Consider the following 20,559-nt stretch of genomic DNA (forward strand, 5'->3'; position numbering starts at 1 on the left):
CTATACAAGGGCGTAATGATCCATCCTTCTTTTTGACGAAGAAGAACCCAGCTCCAGCGGGAGAGGTGGAAGGTCGAATGAACCCACGCTGGAGATTCTCCTGTATGTACTCAGATGTGGCTTGAGTTTCAGGTAACGAGAGAGGATAGACCCGACCCCTGGGAGGAGTCTTGCCAGGTAGAAGGTCGATCGGACAATCCCAAGAACGATGAGGAGGAAGACGTTCAGACTGAGCTTTATCAAACACATCGGCAAATGAAGCATACTGAGGAGGGAGTCCCGGGGAGGAAGATGAGATGGAAGATTGCTGTACTTTAAGAGGAATAACTTGAGAGAGACAACGATGGTGACATTCAGGCCCCCAAGACGTAACTTGAGGGGTGCGCCAGTCAATCTGGGGAGAGTGACATTGAAGCCATGGAAGGCCTAAGACAATCGGACTTGTCGTAACAGGAAGAATTAAAAACGAAATTTCTTCATGGTGTAGTACACCAATCTGAAGGGTTACTGGAGACGTACTCTGGGTGATGAGACCATTGATGAGACGTGATCCATCTATAGCCGTCACAGTAATGGGTGTTTTTAAAGTGATCACTGGTAGGGACCATTGATTCACTAGTGATTTAGAAATGAAATTTCCTGCTGCTCCGGAATCAATCAATGCCTGTGACTCAAAGGATTTAGTAGCAAAGGAAATCGTAACATCGAAAGCGCAGACTTTAGATTTCATAGACAATGGAGAGGACTCCAGGGACCCTAACTTCACCTCTCCAGAACTAGTTAGGGCCTGGCATTTCCCGATTTCTTAGGGCAAGAACTGAGCATATGTGTGGAATCAGCACAATAGATACAGAGTCTATTCTTTACTCTTCGTTTCCTCTCTTCTAAAGATAATTTGGAACGTCCTATCTCCATGGGAATCACAGAAGGTGAAACTGGACGAAATTGAGGGTTTAAACGAAGAGGTGCTTTAGCAGAAGTTGTTTTCTCAGATTCTCTTTCACGAAATCTCATGTCTACACGATGGCAAAGAGAGATCAAATCTTCTAGTGACGAAGGAAGCTCTTGGGTAGTCAGTGCATCTTTAATTTTATCGGAGAGCCCCTGCCAGAAGGCGGCAACTAATGCTTCAGTGTTCCACTGAAGTTCAGAGGCTAAGATCCTAAATTGAATGACATACTGTCCTACTGTATGGGAGCCTTGTCGCAAACGAAGAATGCTGGAAGCAGCGGAGGTCACACGACCTGGTTCATCGAACACACTTCGGAACGTGGAAATGAATTTGGCACTATCTTGTAGAATTGGATCGTTTCTTTCCCACAGAGGGGAGGCCCAAGCCAGGGCTTGTCCAGAAAACAATGAGATAAGATAGGCCACTCTGGAACGATGGGTAGAAAAATTTTGAGGTTGGAGTTCAAAATGGACTGAACATTGGTTAAGGAAACCTCTACAAGTTTTGGGGTCCCCGTCATATTTTGACGGAGTAGGCAGGTGAAGCGTAGGAGCTGTAGACACCTGGGATGGCACTGGGGAAACGGAGGAAAGCACAGGAGCTTCAATACTAGCTGTAACAGTCTGTCCAGATGTTCCTTGGGAGGTTAACGATTGGTAACATTGAAGTAACAGCTGTTGGCGAGCATCCTGTTGCTCCACACGACTGACCAGAAGCTGCAGCATCTCTTTAGCAGTAGGTTCCGTATCTGGGTCTGTCATGGCCTGATCTTACTGTCACGGGCACTAGGAGTCTTTACCCAGGGATCACCAGGTGATAGGCTTACCAGAGCAGTATAGGTGGTAATATGGTACTCTGGTAGCAGGGTGATCACGGAACAGGAAATAGCAGATGATGAGATGCTCAGGAAAGTCTATGACTAGCAGCACTGGCAATATGGAGGTAGTAATACACGAGGAACTGTATGGACAAAGGACACGTGAAGGTAGTCAGTGGTCTGCGGTAGCAAGTTGTACCACTGCTATAGTGAGGAGGAATGTCCAACAGAAACGAGGAGGTGATGAGAGTCAGCGGTCTGCGGATAGCAAGTTGTACCGCTGTCTGAGTGAAGGAATGGAATCCAAGTGGAGATATCCGGGGAGTCAGTGGTCTGCGTTAGCAAGTTGTACCACTGCTATGTGAGAGGATACTGGAACAGGTGAAACTGTAAACAGGAGTCAGTGGTCTGCCACTAGCAAGTTGTACTACTGAATATATATGTGAGGAGGTGCACGGGGAGAGACTGCAACACAATATATACACGGGCACCTTGACTTTGATCCACAGTAATATGCACAATATAAATGTATAAATGACTGAACAATACTGCCAATATAGAAAGTCTCTTGAAGTAGTCCAGCATAAGATAACACAGTCAATGATGGCAATAGACTCAGCGGATAGCACACTCCAGAGGAGAACCAACACAGTCCAGCAAGGTATGCAATACACAGCACAGTCAATGAGAAGTATGCATACCGTGGTTCAGGAGGCAGTCAGACAGGAGTGCAGAGATACCTGAACGGCAGGAGGCCGGCAGGATGCGAAGTCCCTGGATGGGTGAAGCGGTGGTCTAGTAGGTGCAGCGCACGGGAAGGTAGACCAGCAGGGAACACAGGAAAGCGTGGAGAGCGGATCAGCAGTAGATGGATGAGTAGTGCTGAGGAGTAGCAGCAGCGGGTCTCTGCGGGAACACGGAGGTAGCCAATAGCAACCAGCAGGTGCAGTAACGATGGGACACGGGAGAGCAGAGTTGAACAGGCACTGTTGATCACGGAGAATAGCGGGTAGCAATAGTGGAGGCAGACTCAAGGAAACACGGGAGCGTTGACGAGGACTGAAGACTGAAGCGCACCGAGGCAGCGGATAGGAATCAGCCAAACAGTCACGATGAAACACAGACGGGTTGCAGGTTGAAGACTGTAGTGCACGGAGGCAGCGGATAGGAATCAGCTAGCAGTCACGATGATGAAACACAGACGAGTTGCAGGTTGAAGCCTGTAGTGCACGGAGGCAGCGGATAGGAATCAGCTGGCAGTCACAATCATGAACAGGTGAGTGGATGTGGTTGAAGCCTGTAATGCACGGAGGCAGCGGATAGGCATCAGCTAACAGTCCCAATGATACATGGTAGAGTTGAAGTGATTAGAAGACTGTAGTGCACGGAGGCAGCGGATAGGAATCAGCTCACAGTCACGATGATTCAGTAGATGGTAGAAGTGGTATGGGAACCACAGTAGCAGAAGTGGTTTGGAAACCACAGAGGTAGAAGTGGTTTGGAAACCACAGGAATCAGCAGGGCTGAATAAACAAGGAAACACAGGAACACCTTCAGAGACTCATGGGGAATGAGACTCCAAGATCAGGCAATGTGGTGATGACCACAGGTGCTTAATATAGGGAGGTTGCCTGATCTGCCAATTAAGTTAAAGGAACATACACTGGAGGTATAGAAAGGGCTGCGCATGCGCAGTCCCTCAGGATGGAGGACGGCCACGGTTCCTAAATGTCCGGGAAGAAGCACTCACAGTCCGGTGAGTGACATCAGGTCAGGTGATTGACTTGGCCATTGCATTACATTCCACTTGTTAGCCTTAAAAAACTATTTTCTTGCTTTTGTAGTATGCTTCGGGTCATTGTCCTTCTGCAGTATGAAGTGCCATCAAATGAGTTCTGAAGCATTTGACTGAATATGAGCAGATAATATTGCCCGAAACACTTCAGAATTCATCCTGCTGCTTTTGTCAGCAGTCACATCATCAATAAATACAAAGGAACCAGTTCCATTGGCAGCCATACATGCCCACGCCACGAAACTACCACCACCATGCTTCACTGATGAGGTGGTATGTTTTGGATCATGAGCAGTTCTTTTCCTTCTCCATACTCTTCTCTTCCCATCACTCTGGTACAATTTGATCTTTGTCTCATCTGTCTATAGGGTGTTGTTCCAGAACTGTAATGGCTTTTTTAGATGTTGTTTGGCAAACTCTAATCTGGTCTTCCTGTTTTTGTGGCTCACAAATGGTTTACATCTTGTGGTGAACCCTCTATATTCACTCCTGTGAAGTCTTCTCTTGATTGTTGACTTTGACACATATACACCTACCTCTTGGAAAGTGTTCTTGATTTGACTGTTGTGAAGGGGTTTTTCTTCACCAGGGAAAAATTCTTCTGTCATCCACCACAGTTGTTTTCCGTGGTCTTCCGGGTCTTTTGGTGTTGCTGAGCTCTCCAGTGCGTTCTTTCTTTTTAAGAATGTTCCAAACAGTTGATTTGGCTGCACCTAATGTTTTTGCTATCTCTGATGGGTTTGTTTTGCCTAATGATTGCTTGCTTCACTGATAGTGACAGCTCTTTGGATCTCATATTGAGAGTCGACAGCAACAGATTCCAAATGCAAATGTCACACCTAGAATCAACTCCAGACCTTTTACCTGCTTAATTGATGATGAAATAACGAGGGAATAGCCCACACTTGTCCGTGAAATAGGTTTTGAGTCGATTGTCCCATTACGTTTGGTCCCTTAAAAAGTGGGAGGCACATATAGAAAACGTTGTAATTCCTATACCATTCACCTGATTTGGATGTAAATACCCTAAAAATTAAAGCTGAAAATTTTTATAACTTTTAGAAATTGCACTTCAGGTCAAATCTATTAAAGGTGCACAAGGCTGAGAGTTAACTCCCTGTCATTCCCCAATTTAACCATATCAATCCTGATGAGGGTGGATAACATAACTTGATTCCTACCAGTGGTGCCATATCTTATGGTATTTATGCATACATTAACCTCTCATGCCCCCATACTTTAGTAGCTGGATTGATCCAGTGAGTTACGCTAGATGGTTCAGCCGCCATCCACCCTCTAGTTATAATAATCTTAGCCAGGGATGCTAAGTTACATATATATTTGAAGAGTGAGTTCTTCAAATTCTTTTGTAGTGTAATGCCAAACAGACAGATCTTAGGCCATAAAGAAAGAGTCACAAGTAGTGTGGAAAAGATACAGTTCCATATTTGGCCCCAGAAGGATTGGACAACTGGGCATGACCATAAAAGATGCCAAAAAGTGCCCTCAGGGTTATCGCACTCAGGGCACTCTGCAAAGGTGCGCAGTCTCGTCGTGTGCATCCTGGCTGGTGTTAAGTATACTCTGTGTACCATTTAAAAATGGATCTGCTGGAACCTAAGACAAGAGGTGGCATGTCATGTGATGTGTCATGATTACTTTATGATTTCTATGACAGTCAGTAAAACTGCTTGACTTCACAGTGAGACTGCAGAGACTGCCAGAGAACTATATAGACACTGATTTATGCAAATCATTTTTTAGTTCTATTTTTTTTTATTGACAATCATGACTATTGCTGTATAAAATTTCAGTTATTAATTTAAAAATGTATGCGTTTATCTCTGGCCGTGTTAATGATACATATACTCTTTTTTTTCTTAAGTTGGCAGATGGTTCTCTCTGCTTCCATGTGTTATCATGGTGTAGCGTATTTAGTAAAAATATTATGTAAAATAATTTACTTTAACAACAGTTGTTTTTTTTTACATGACCAAAATATGTGATTTAAATTATGAAAACAGTGAAGTTTGTATGTAATGTAACAAGATGCTGCAAATTTATGTCATTAATTTGCATCCTGTTTAAAATCTTTTTTTTTTTGTAGCTTTTAACATCTGTCACCCAAGTGACATAACTGTATGAGTCTTAGATATGGACCTCTGCTGTACCCTGAATAAATTAGCCCTGCTGGTACAGTTAAAGGTCAATTCTTAATGACACTGTCAGGGTAGCGAGCTGGATGGAGCTACTAACAGGTATTGGCACCACTGTACAAGGAGGCGCAGAGTCTAACGCACCCCTAGTTTTCGCTAGGGATCCCCGCAAGGAGGTTTGGACTTCGCTGCAAGGGATGCGCAGGTTGCGGTTCTCCAAGACAGTCACCGGTGTAATAGCATATAGGGTAGTCAGGTCAAGCCGGGTCAAACCAAGAGGGCGATGGTGCCAAGGGAGAATCGCAAGAATGGTCAGAAAAGCCAAGGTCTAGCCAGGAGAGCGTATGAGCAAAAACGGAATCCAGGAGAGAAGTCAAGCAAGCCGGGTCAATACAGGAAAAGGAAGCTACAAATACAGAGGACGCTGGAGATGGGTTTGGACCTGATGCTCTGGCACTCTAATGAGTGCCAGAGTCCGATTTATATAGAGGGACTACAGAAATGATTGGTCAGTGATCAGGTCATTATAGACCGCCGACCAGCGCTGGAACATAGCATCCCGTTGCCTGGCATTGAGGTGCGCTACTGCGCCTGCCCAAACGGCACTTCCAAACGGCCGAGGGAGAGAGCCGGAAATGACAAGCGGCCGTCCCCGCTTCCTGATCGCGATGCGGGGACGGCGTCTGACAGACACACTTTATCCTGTAACTTGTTAGTTCTGATTTGCTTGGTAATTTTAAAGCAAGTTTTCTACTAGTTTACATGAGATTTAGACTCTGTGGATGCTGTATAGTTTGTCAGTGAATGAGGTTTAATTTTACTTTTGCAGTGTAAACAGAATTCGATACTTATGCAGTGCCACAATTGCATTGGTTTCCCATTATTACTTGACTATAATCCATACATTGATTTTTTTGTTCATTAATTTAGAATCATTTTGCTTTGAGCAAGCTGAGCTAACCTTGGTGTTGACTTCACAAAATCCTCTAAGAGGCTTAAATTTAGTATTCTGTACATTGCTTTTTATGTGCCTTTCAGGGATGGGAAAGTTGCTGAATGTCAACACATACATGTACGGTGGGAAGGTTTGAAAGCTCCAACTTTTACAGTATGTATGAAGGGTATTTGGCTTATGGTTAAAGGTGTTCTACATTGTAAAAGGCTATTTATTTCTGACTCTACAGCGGGTGCTACATTCCCTTGAGAGTCTGCTATTGCTCTCTGTTATCAGAAGGGTCTAATGATGAGGCAAATATACTTTTGATGTTAATATCGTAATAACCATTTAATAACTACCTCCATTATCACTCACAAAGGGTAGGTTTCAGTTTAAACCCAGTTCTTAGACAGATAGTGCAAAAATTGAAATATAATTATTTACTCTGATTACCACAGTCTAATACAGTGAATAATACATATATCAAGAAAGTCTCAGTTAAGATAATATGTCGTCTTATTAGTAATCGATATTTTCAGTAACAGTCTTTACACATAGTGTAGAAATAGTGTAGAAATCTTAATACATTTTACATAAAATACAATGCATTGCCTACTTCAGCTGCTTTTCCTATGTGTAAATGTACCTTTCCTATCTATTTTATTAAGTAAACATGGTAGTACTATACATGTATATGTATGTATATCCGATTTCAGTGTTTGCATGTATGTATTTATGTAGATGTTAGTTGGAAGTGGGGGGGTTGCAAAATGGAGGATTTTCCAGACCACATTTTCTCCAGTCAATTTATTTAGCACTAATCTATATGTGCAGAACTTAGTACAAATCTCCTTTATCTCAACTATTTCACTTTCTTATCTTCTGTTTAACAGTCTTTCCAATCTAAAGGACTGATTCATTAAGGATCTTAAATGAAGAGGTATCTTATTTCAGTCTCCTGGACAAAATCATGTTACAATGCAAGGGGCGCAAACTAGTTTTCTGTTTTGCACATAAGTTAAATACTAACTGTTTTTTTCATGTAGCACTCAAATATCAACTTTAAATTTCAGTGTTCAAATAAGCTATCAAGTATTTGCGTGCTACATGAAAAAAACAGTCAGTATTTAACTTAATGTGGAAAACAGAAAACTAGTTTGCATCCCTTGCATTGTAACATGGTTTGGTCCAGGAGACTGAAATAAGATACCTCTTCATTTAAGATCCTTAATGAACCAGGCCCTAAGTCCTGATCTTAGCTGTATTCTTTATCAAATGATTTATGCAAAACTTAACCCTGATCAATATAATCATTTCCTGCTACACTTTCCCAAAACCATACAATATTTTTCTATGTAATAGCTTTCTACAAAACTTTCCCAAAACAATCATTCTAATCTTCCATGTCACTTTCTAAGTAAACTAACAATATTACTTGCTATGCATTTACACTAACAATATCACATTCATCATGTTACAACAATTAAACAGTTTATTCCTATTTATTCAACATAATCAATCTAACACCATACATATCATTGTCTTACTCAATCTGACTTTTCCAAACTTAAGTTTTAAGAGAAACAGAAAAATCCCACTAAGGGTTAATGGCGCACACTGTGTAGGCGGAGGAATGAGCACAAGATAAATGTCTAAGAAGTTAGTGCATAAATATTATGTATTGATATAGATATACAGAGAGGGGATAATACAGATCTCCGCTGCTGCACTCGTGGTCTATTGCACAACAACCACTATCACACATATGTGTTTATCAACCAAAACAAACAAGACACATTGCGCTGCGAAGATCACTATTATTATAACTCAATGATTCTACCTGGAGAGTCCATTAAAAGCAATAGGAGATATTTGAAGACATCAAAAGAGTATATATTTAATCGCAGATAGTACAATAAAACATAGATTCTATATAACACAGTATAAAAGTTTGTATAGCCGGCCGGCATATATCAAGAGATCCAATATACAAACAGATCATCTAAGTTAAAACCAGATATAACGGGCAGTGACCGTACTGCTCCCAACAGTTAGAGAAGTGTTATTATATTGGCCAATAACTCTTTGAGAACAGGCTTGTGTTTTAATTTGTGTCACAATTAGAACAAGAGTAGTGAAAGAAGTCTCTTTCCAAACTTAAGCCTTTTCCACCAAACACAAACTCTACTCCCTTTGCACCCAAAGACAGACCCAGTACAGGATGTGATTGTAATTAAAAGATGTAAATTACAAAAGGCCATTGCACTGAAACCTGGCCAAGCAATGGTCTGTGTAGGTCATATTTCAAAGCCAGACAAACTGGCTTTGCTTAACAGAATTCTAATAAAGAGGGGGTCTTCTCTTCATCATACACCCAAATTTTTCTCTTTCAGCAACAAAATGCAACTAACAATCAACAAACCATTTTTAAATGGCTTTTTTTATGCCTCTTCAGCCAGAATTAGTAGGACAATAATATATTTCACAATGCAACATATAAGTTTTCAAGGTTATGTCTATAACTTATATGTAGCTAGTGGGAAAAATATGCATATTTAGTAAATTAATAAATCACATGTTTAGATGAGTTTTAGGGGCATATTCAATTCTTGGCGTTATAGCCAAAAATCTTGCGGTGCGCGCATTATTACTGTTATTACGGTAATAGTGCGTGTAAATACTGTTATTACAGTAGTTTTTTCGCTGGATTTCAGCTCGCGGCTCAGGGAGGTGCAAGCTGAAATCCAGCTTACTATTATCGTAATTACGATAATATTTTTAACGCCGCGGGGATTCTAAAGAATTGAATATGCCCCATTGTGTTTATAATGTCATTTTGATATTGCTTGTTATACGTTCAGAAATATTGCTGACATTTATGTTTTTAGCTTAATTCAGGAAAAGAATAATAATTTTGGCATAGAATTGACAACAGATCTCCCATATATATTTTTCAGAAGGGGGTTGTTCGGCATCAACAGTGATTTCAAAAGGGAAAAAGCAAACAAAAGAAAATAACACAGAAGATAACAACAAAAACATATCAAAGCATTCTCCAAAATCTGAAATGAAAGATCAAAAAAAAAAAGAAAAACAAGAAAAATTTATGCAGACATCAAAAACAAACAAAGGAATAAAAAAACAAAAGATCAAAGCCAATGAAAATTCCAAATCTTTGGATTCTGCACAAGTGAAAAAGATATCAAAACCAAACATGTCTTCAAAACCTAAAAAACAAGTAATGTCTAAAAGACGTAGTGCTGGAAAAGGTGATTTGCCTATTGAATGTGGTAGCACTCCAGATAAGGGTTTAGATAACAACTTGCAAAGTGACAGTAATTTCTCACAGACCTCCACTGTTCAGGGTGTTTGTCATATAAAACAAAATATGTCACTTAAACGAAAACATGTTGATGAAGAAGATGAACACGTGTCTCCTAAAAGAAAAGTAAAGTATGTTCGAAAAAATAAATCTAAAGAATTAGCAGATTTTGAAGACTGCAGACAACTTGATACTGAAAGTATAGACGTTGGTACAAATGCAGAGGAAAGTCGAAAATCACAACCACAGACCACGGATCTCCAGTAAGTAATGTGTTTTGTTTTGTTTTTTCTGGCATAGGTTAAAGTCACACACATTGTCAAATGAATCTCTTTGAAAATTTCGTGAAAGTATGGTGACCAAAAAGCAGGTTCAAAATATTTAGCATTACACTTGCATTACTCTTGTTTTACTTTGAAGTGAGTCTTAATATATTGTATTGTGTTTTTTTGTGTTAGGACAGTGTGCTGCTTTTGTTTAATGCTACTCACCTGTAAGCCTGCACTTACCTGGCATGCTCTTCGCATGTCGACTTGAGATTTAGTTTCTGCCTATGGGGATTGGTTGATTGGGTATTTTTATTTTTCTGTTTTGTTCCTCACATTTTTTCTTTTTTTTTAATTGTAGAATTTTTACTAACTACATTCTTTACATACTTTTCTTTTAGTTTGCTTCCTCTCGCCTTTCCCTACAGCTCTTGATTAGGTTGGAAATTTGTTGCTTGTTGAAGGCACTTTATCAAGGTTGCCATCACGGCAAATTGCTTACAATTTGTGGTGTCATCTTCCCTAACAGCAGGTACTGCCATTCCACAACTCCTGACTACTTTATGTGAAATACCCTACCCTGATATCGGGTGCACATTGTGGATATCAATTATGGCAATAGAGAATGGGGAGGAGGATCAACAACCAAGCCATGCTTATTTCAGCTCTCAGCCTGATGACATTAATATGTGCTTTTCTGAGATTCGGTGGGTGTCTGTCATTCTCTACTTCGACGATCTGCTGAACAAGTTGGGCTCTCCGGCCTTGCTGTAGGCTCTTGTTAATGAGATAGCGTAGACCTTGAGAGTCTCTTAATTGGATCATCAACTAGAAGATATTCAACCAGACACCCATAGGTTCGTCTTCCTATGGCTGCTGTTTGACAAGAGTCAACAGAAGATGTTCTTACCAGAGGACAAGATACTCTCTCTCTATAGAGTCTTGTAAAATGTCTGTTAGCTTGCAGACTGGAGTCTGTACATTTTTGCTTGAATGTCTTAGGAAAGATGATCTCGATCTTTGAGGCCATGCAATTTGCACGGGGCCACTCAAGTCCGTTCCAGATCAAACTTATTTATAGTAGAATGTTCTGGTCATCTGTGTGTGTGTGTGTGTTAGGTAATTTAGACTGATGTGAATGAGTTCTCTGTACAGCGCTCCATAATTAGTGGCGCTATATAAATAACTGATGATAATGATGAGCCCTGGGCTTGAAAACTGTCAGCAGCTAGGCCCTTCACCCCATAGTGTGGTACTTTCACTCGGAGGTCATTGAGTTGACAAGTGTCAACATGATGGCATCTGTTTCACATGAGGGAGTGTTTTTGCTCAAGTACAAGGGATCCTTTTGTGGCATCTGCCGTAAAGACCACACCTGTTAAGTCAGTGGCTTTTTTATCACAAATATTTAGCTCGGCTTCCTTTAACAGCATGTCTTTTAAAGCCATGATCTTTAGAACTAATGGATTCTTTGACAAGTCAGACTATGTTCACGGCTATGATTCCTGTTTCTGCCAGTAATGATTGTAGGGTGTGAAAGTTTAACATTGCCTGGTATGTAATGAAAGAGTTTCCCTACCTCTTCTTTTCAGTTTGCCCATTCTTCGCTGTCCTTGCAGGAGGTTCTGGAAGGGGGTTGAGAATTAGCTTTTTGAAGATTCAGGATTCCGCCTTCTCAGTATTATTTTAGAGCAAACTGGCACTAATACTGGAAATGCAGACTTTCCTATAAAGAGCGAAGCATGTGTAGCCTTCATACATCCCCCCCCCCCCCCCTCAATAGCTCCTTTTGATCTGATCCTCGTGGTGACCCTCTTACAGCAACTACCCTTGAATTCAGTGCAGTTAAAGCTCCTTATCTGGAAGACATTCTTAATGTTCTGTTACCACAGCTAGGAAAGTCTTGAAGCTGGGGCCTCTTGTAGGTCACCATCTGTCATCTTTCATGAAGTCACAGCTGTTCTTCAGAATAACGCTTGCTTTCAGCCCAAAGTGGTCTCCCAAGTTCCACCTTAATTAAGATATTGTTATTCTAGCCTTGAAAAATGATAGGTCTCAAGATTGAAGAGGGCTCTCATACTCTCTGGACATTGTCAGCACCTGGAGGACCTAGGAACTAGACAAGACAGGTGAGTTTTTGGTCCTCTGTGATGTCCATGAGAGGTTGACAGCATCCTTACAGGCCATCGCTTGGTGGATTACTATGGTGATTCATCAGGCTTACATTGGGGCAGAAAGAAAGCCTGTTCCCAAAATTTTGACAGCCATTGTACCTAATCGGTTGGTGTTTACTGGGCTGGGTGGCCACCTGCTCTTCGGTACACAGTATTGAACATTTTTGCGTCCAAAGATGCCATCTTTTGACGTAAAGTATTGCTTCTGTTGCTATGTAGGAACAGCTTTGGGACTTCCCTAGCTTTTCCAGCTTCTCCTACTTGAATGAAAAACAGGAGAAACAGGATTTTTATACATAAGTGAAAACATTTTTTTGTGGTACATTGAACACCATCCATTTTTTCTCTTTTTCTTTGCAATATCCTGTTCGCTATTTTCTTGTTGTTGGAGAAACTTATTCACTCCTCCTTTATATGACAACTCCGAATGCTGTCTCTGTAGCATGGTGTTTCCAGTGTCCCCCAATGGACTTCGAGGAAGGCAATAAACTTGAAAATCCTATATTCTGACATTTCAGCATCTGCCTATTTATATAATCCTGTCATACAAATTTAAATCTTCCACTTCAGTGCAAAATTAGTTGCATTCCTGGGTGTAAATTTTTCATGCTGCGGGTTTGAATAGTGGAGATGTTACCTATAGAAGCCAATCAGATTCTAGTTATAATCTATTTAGTGCATTCTACAAAATGACAGCTAGAAACTGACTAGTTGCTGTTGGCAACATCTTCACTGTTTCAAACCCGCAGCATGATACATTTACCCCCTGGTCTTAATCTGCACTTAGCGGTACAGTCCTAAATTTGCCCCAGTCCTCCTAGTCACCCTGCACTTTCATAATTGCCTCTTTTTTATGTTAATTTTATTCCCTGATAAACTCATAGTCAGGCAGATTTGGCCTTCGGATGATTTACTAATTTGGTGATAGCTCATAACTGGATTGTGCAGACATTATCCTCAGAAGATCACATTTACACATCGGTAACATAATGTAATGTTCAATATTTTAATGCGTTTGCTTCAGCTGAGGCTACTTTTCCACAGAGCAAATCTCCTGTAAATCCACTATTATTGATGCATAGGAGAACATTAATAGTCCTGACTTAATTTTCGATATGTAGAACTTTGGATTTTGCGTTCTTACTGTATCATTTGCAAAGAAAAAAATAAGTAATTTATCTATTTGCTAAGAGTGGGTTTTGTTCTTTTTACAGACAAATAAAATTCAATGATCCCTCTTTAAATCACATGAAATATAATGCCGCGAGGGTTTTTTTTTTGTCAACAGTTGCATTAGAATATATTCAGTCCATTATATGTAACCTTATTTATTGCTGTTATCAGCTTGCAGTATAAGAGAGCACAATTTGCTCTTCATTTAATTAAAATTACACTTTATTCTTTTAGTCAAAAATGTTTTTATTTTTTGTGCTTGCAATAGTTTATGAACATCTGCAGGTCTCAATTTTAGACAACGAAAATGAGTACATTATAATAGTGACTTCTTTGTCATCAGGTTTGTCAAGATTTGTTTTTAATAGTTGTCATTTTTTTAATGAGCCTGTCCTATGGACCAGCCTGTAGCATCACACTAGTTGGTAAAGTTGATGGCGAGTTGGTAAAACTGATAGTGGAAGAGCTTACACATATGTTTTCATTCTAGCAGTCTTTTATCTGGGGTATGCTACCTGTGCAAATGTGCATTACAGTATACTGTATTAATTTTGAGGTATGTCACTGTCATTAGTACCAGCCTTGCCATAATGCCAGATTTAGTCTGTGTTTTAAGCTGGTGATAAAAAGAGGGAGCATTTTTTTTGTGTGTTTTGAATATATAATTTAGTTAATGCGCAAAAAAGATTTCTGTAAAAGCATTAAAGAATTTCACTCCAATTGTGTTATGTGCATAATAAGCAACTATTGTGCGTGGTCTTGCTGCTTTCATAAACAAAATTATGATTTTCACATGTTATGCATAATCCGATTAAAAGTGAATTCACTAAAAAAAATTCTGTAAGTCTTCACTCACAGCAGGAGAACACCACTGGCTCATCGTGCTTTTCAAAATTAGATGTTTACCACAACCCAAAAGATTCCATTTTGTAAGTTAAACAAAGATGTAAATTTCCATGTATATTGTTTAAAGATTATATACAATTTCTCAGTGATAACTTAACGTACCACTCCTTGTTGAGGGCCCATGTAAGGAAATCCTGTCACCTGGCCTATAGCTGTGTAAAATTTAGAGACAAATTTTACAGTTAATTTGTTAAGCATTGGGCTAAAAAAGGCAAAATCACAGTGTAAAGGGGGAAAATGTTCTTTTATCAGTTCAGCCAATGTCTCCAAAAACAGTGCGAGTTGTTGCCCTTCTTTTTTGGTTATGAGTCTTCCTTCATTTCTGTGTGTACTTTTTTTGGACCTGGGTTGAACAGATTTTGGTTTCAAAACTAGTTTTGTGGCCAGTTTTGAAAAGGATGTACCACAATGGTTTTGCTTGCTGTGACTTCATTTTGCATGCCCCCTGTACATGAATTCACAAAGTAACGTAGTTCTATATAATTATTATTTTTTTTATCACTAGACTTTCTTAACCTTTTTTATTTGGCTAATCTTTTTGTAGCCAAAGTGGGCCAGTGTTAAGACGAAGGCTAGTTCAATTTACAAGTCCTGTGGAACCACTTGCATGCCCCTTGAATTCTCCAGGTATGTGTTTATTAATATGCAAATTTCATGAACAATACACACTTCTCTTAATATTTATGTACATAATGACGAGTATAGTACTGCAGAATTATTGAACAAATTTGTTAAGTCACTTTTATGATGCTTCCCGTTTGGTGATAAAATATGCATACACTCATAAGGAATTATTGTAATATGTGCCTTCTTTGGTTTTGATTAGTAGCCGTAGCTCCTACTTTTTTTTTTTTCTTTCATTTTTCATTAATCCACTTGGACATAATGAAATAAAGACTTGGGGCCTGATTCATTAAGAAACTTAAATTAAGAAGTTTCTTATTTAAGTCTCCTGGCCAAAACCATGTTACAATGCAAGGGGTGAAAATTAGTTTTCTGTTTTGCACATAAGTTAAATACTGACTGTTTTTTCATATAGCACACAAATACTTGATAGCTTATTTGTACACTGAAATTTAAAGTTGATGTTTGAGTGCTATATGAAAAAACAGTCAGTATTTAACTTATGTGCAAAACAGAAACCTAATTTGCACCCCTTGCATTGCAACATGGTTTTGTCCAGGAGACTTAAATAAGAAACTTCTTAATTTAAGTTCCTTAATGAATCAGGCCCCTGGTGTTTATACATGTTGCGCTTTTGACTGAGAAGGCAGTTAAAGGATTACTGGTTTAATAATAGCACTTGTAGGGATAGGGTTAATGTAGTGCCATGTCTGTTTTTAGCACTACTGCCCCCTTCAGATTGTTAAGTTGCACAGTGAATTGTTTGCTGCTTATATGGTCATTTTTTGTTCAGCTCTATTGATCTTTGTTGATTGCATGCTCTATTGCACTGCACTTTTCTATTTCTTTACCACCAGCTAGTGGCATATTAGATCTTATTGATCACCAATCACAGTGTGTACAAGCCCAAATTGTATACAAGGGTTATTTTCACCTTAAAGGTACACTCTGGTACATATATATAACACAATTATATTGGGAGGTACTGTTTTGGGATACTTGCCAGGGACAAGTTCAGTATTCTCTGAAAAATATTCATTCTGCACTCTTGTGTGGTTGTTATTTTCCTGCTTCTATTAGCTTTCATTCGCAGGTGTATTGGTGCAGCTGTACCTTACAAGGATGAAGTCCGAAAAGGGGAAAGCTCCTTGGGTAAAATCTTACACCTGTTCAAAGTGTAAAGCAAAATTTCCCAGTGGACAACAGGACCCGGGGGCAGTTTGTGCAAAATGTGAGATGGGGGCCCAGGGTGAGAACGCCCAAGTTGATGCCCCACCACAGATGGTGGAATTTGTGTGGGTGTGAAGATACCGGGTTTATGTGGCCCAATGCTACCCACTTCACGCTGGCTGGCCACCCACGGGTGCCTTCCTATGCCAGGGAAGTCTACCCAGTACCTTCTAGGATTTGTATTGTCACTCAGGCAAATGCAGTTATAAAAATAAAACAGTATATTTATTGTCATACAGACAACTCTAGAATCTTATCTACACACAGTAAATAAATGCCAGGCAGGTTTACCACATTATCTGTCCCTTACCCCAATAGCTTAAGGAATTATAGTCACCTGCTGTCCAGACTTCACGACCCATGGATCACTCTCAGCTGCATATATAGACTCTAGTTAGAAAACGACAATTCAAAACTAGTAGATCTTGCACCTTCATGAATGAAATCCCAGAATGAACACCATTCTCCCCCCCCTGGAGTCGTTCCTTATAGCTCACGTCTAATTTCCACAATCTTTCCCCTCCCTGGGCAAACCTCTGGGTCTATTCTCCTTAACCATTGGTCAGTGCTGGACTACGGGGGGGTTGGAGAGGGCAGTGAAGATGAGCTGTCCTTCCAGAGAACCTCCCCTGTTAGATAGCCTGTCTGTACTAGCCTGGTGTGAAAAATGGACACTAATTAGTTTTCCTACTCCAGCACATGGCAACCTGATCCCTACCCATAATCCCCCTGGCTTCACTTTAAAGACAATGAATAGCAACCTTACTGCAAGTCATCAATATACAATACACAATATACATATGTACAATAAACTATAATGTCCCCTTAGCCACATGTTATTGGACAATGCAGTTGTAGTCTGGTGAGCTGGGGAACAAAAGCATGGGCTATAAAAAGTACTATAATCCACATTATGTGAGAAATGAGACACTGAATGCTCACAGGGTTATCACACTCATTTCGTCACAGTGGGTGACTACGCTGCCGCAGGCGGTAACAGCCCTTGTTCAGCTTCTCGCCTGTCCAGCATAGATCCCACCACTTGCGCCCCCCCTGCTCCCTTTCCATTAGTCCCTTCTGCAACAGCACTCATGCCAGCTACAACGGAGGATGGGATCTGGGCCCTGCTGGTCCTACACCTTATCCCTCTCTCTCCAGGGTCCTCCCCAGAAGAAACCTACTAGGTCTGCGTCAATATTTAGGGGCTTGTACCGGTTGAATCGGTTCCTGGATTCGCCCAGACCTCAGGCACCAGGAAACAAATGTCATAGGTCCACTCATCCTCTCCTTTCGGTCTCTGATTCAGTGGGATCATTGGAGAAAGGGGTGAGCTCATTGAGGACTCGGACTCCACTCAGATGGGGGACTTGGAGGACCTTTCCAGATTCAGTGCATTGAGGATCTGGTACTGGTAGTTTGCAAGGCCTTAGACCTTTTGGACTTAAAAGAACCTCAGTCGGCTTACCTGGATCTTTTTAAACACAAAAAAAGTCAAGCTGTTTGTTTCCTGCCATCAGCGGAACTTACAGATGGATAGTGGAGTCGGCTTGGAAACAGCCAGATTATAAATTTGTAGATTCAATGCTAATTTTCTGCTGCATGTTGATGAAATGGCCCACTGGGAACAGGTTCATAAAGTTAACACACCCATGGCTAGTTTCGCTTGCCATACTACCCTTCCTGTACCTGGTCCAGCTGCCCTTCACAATAGCATCGACTGCAAGGTAGAGTGCTTTTTCAAGTCCATCTATGTGGCGATGGGTACTCCGCTCAGACCCATGCTGTCCTCTGCATGGGTGACTAGGGTGTTGGAGACCTGGGCCCAACAGCTAGAAGTAGGGTTACAAGACTCAGAATGACTTCTGATAGCTCTGCATTTGAAGGAGGCTCCGGAATATTTGAATGAGGTGGCTTAATAAGCCAATGCTGAGTCGAAAATGTCTCTTCCCTATTCGAGTTCGGTCCTGTTTGGGCTGGAATTAGACAATATCATCTGTCATGCCACGGGCGGTAAGAACACCTTTCGCACAGTGAATGTTCCCAAACCTTGAGTTCCAAGGTTTGGGTTTTTTCGCAGGCCTTTCCAGATGGTTTTACCGTCAGAGGTCAGTCATACAGAGGTAGACCATTTGCAGCCATGGGCCACTTCCAGATGGGCAGATCCTCTTACTTAACTAGTCTTCCTTGCTCCATGCTCCCAGATAAGCCTAATGCCTGACTGGATCCCCCTCCTCCTCGTGGTGGGATGCCTGCTGTAGTTCAGAGACCAATGGGCTGCATACAGCTAGGATCAGTGAATATTGGGGATCATGCAAAGAGGTTGCATGATCAATCTACTAGGTCTGGCCCACCATTGTTTCTTTGCAACCACTCTTCCACATGATCCCGTAAAAAAGATCAACGATACTTCAATCTGTCACTACGCTTCTTTCAGCATTTGTCATCTGCCGGGTTCCAGTGGGGTAAAGGGGGCAAGGGTTCTATTCCAGCATCTTTCTGGTCCCCAAGCCAGACTGGTTGTTCTTTCCTATCCTCATTCTCAAGGCTCTCAACCTCCTCCTTTGGGAGTACAAAGTCTGCAAGGAATCTTTCTGATTGAGTGTGGCATATCTACATCAAGAGGTGTGAGCGTGTGGTCTGCCACATGGTAACATTTTAATTTTCCAGTTTTCTCGCCTTGGTACTGGATGACTTAGAGGAGGGTCTTTGGCTCAATTCCCAAAAAGTACAGGTGTCGTCTCTCTGCTTTTTTTTTCCATCAGTCAATATCGTATTTTCCTGAGGTGCAGACTTTCCTTCAAGGGGTTCTGCATATCCAGCCTGCTTATGTTCAGCTTACAGGACCCTGGGACCTGAGTTTGGTCTTCCCTTCGAACTGTTGAGTTCAGCTGAGTTAAGAATCCTGACAAGGAAAGTGCTTTTTTAATGGCCATAGTTTCCACACACCGGGTGTCAGAGATTGAGGCCCTTTCCTGCCATTCACACTATCTCATCTTGCACGATAACACGGAAGATGACATGACTGTGTTCTGTACAATTCGTTCCCGGTCTTCCAGGAGATGGCTGCTTCTTCGGGTCTCAACTCCATGACTGCTCTAGATGTGGTTCATGCTCTCAGTTTTTATGTGGAGTGGACATCAGCCATTTGACGGGCTGATTCTCTGTTTGTTTTGTTTGATGGCCATAAATTGGACTTGCTGGCTACAAACAAGACCATTGCCAGGTGGATCAGATCCACTATCAAACAGGCCTACTTGAGTTCTGATCGGCCTGTGCCTAGTCGTATTGCTGCGCATTCTACCCGCTCCGTGGAGACCCTTTACTTTTTTCAATGTTTTTGCTTGTCCGGTCATTAGTCCTTTTAGCATCACATTAATTCCCAGCTATTTTTACTGGATGCTGTGACAATTGCATAAACAATAGGTAATTAAATCGGTATATGAAAATTACATCACCCCCGTAATTTATTTTGTTACAGGAAGATGTAAGATTTTAATGAAAGTTTTTAAAAATAAGCTTCTAACTAGAGATTTTAGTTACTTTTATGGGTAACCCACTAAAAAAAAAATATTCCAGTGGGTTACCCAATAAAGTATTCCAGTTGTCATCTAAGTTCGGTCCTATGTGGTCTTTTCTTTACAGAATTGTGTGATGTACTTTTATCTAATTTTCTACATTGCATCAATGGAGATCCCCAAATCTGTTAATGTTTTTTCTATATAACCTAACGAATGGATTAAGTCTAATATTATTCCTTCTATCAGGCTCTGTCTGACAACCAAAGAATGGTAGGAGTGAGACCATAGTCTCTCCCTTCTTCTGCTTTCAATTTTTGTTTTGTTTTTTTCACTCTGCGGTGAAGACGAAGCAGTTGGCTCAGGCTGAGAGTACGGGACCATACAATACAATTTAAAGTTGCACGTTACCTTAAGCTGTCTGCAGCTCAAAAATGCAAGTGTGCAGGTGCACCTTTGCCCTTTTGCAAATGGGTCATCTTTATTTTGATCTATAAATCAAGCCCTGTATTGCGAGGAGGGATGTACTGTATGTCTCAACATTAGGGCTCAGGTACTCCTTTTGTTGCTTTCTTTGGTGGCATGAAGCCCTTTTCTGGCACTTCATTGCAAAATAAGGGCACCAGGACACTGCAATACTAATTTGAAGGCCCCCAGAAGCCACATATGTGGAGTCTCCCAAAAAATTATGA

At 40.8% G+C, this 20,559-nt stretch overlaps 1 protein-coding gene across 25 annotated transcripts in view; it reads left to right on the plus strand.

Annotated features, from left to right (window-relative positions):
• The window catches only part of CENPC (centromere protein C), a 295,773-nt gene that overhangs the window by 197,589 nt on the left and 77,625 nt on the right, over positions 1 to 20,559 (plus strand). For 24 of the 25 annotated variants that reach the window (XM_075203541.1, XM_075203629.1, XM_075203558.1 and 21 more), the window contains 3 exons: positions 9,615 to 10,242; positions 14,438 to 14,521; positions 15,043 to 15,125. In XM_075203541.1, coding sequence (XP_075059642.1) covers positions 9,615 to 10,242; positions 14,438 to 14,521; positions 15,043 to 15,125 — 795 coding nt within the window. The remainder of the gene's footprint in view (positions 1 to 9,614; positions 10,243 to 14,437; positions 14,522 to 15,042; positions 15,126 to 20,559) is intronic. The other variant, XM_075203609.1, reaches the window with a different exon arrangement.

This window comes from Mixophyes fleayi, chromosome 1 (assembly GCF_038048845.1).
Source record: "Mixophyes fleayi isolate aMixFle1 chromosome 1, aMixFle1.hap1, whole genome shotgun sequence".
Lineage (NCBI taxonomy): Eukaryota > Metazoa > Chordata > Amphibia > Anura > Limnodynastidae > Mixophyes > Mixophyes fleayi.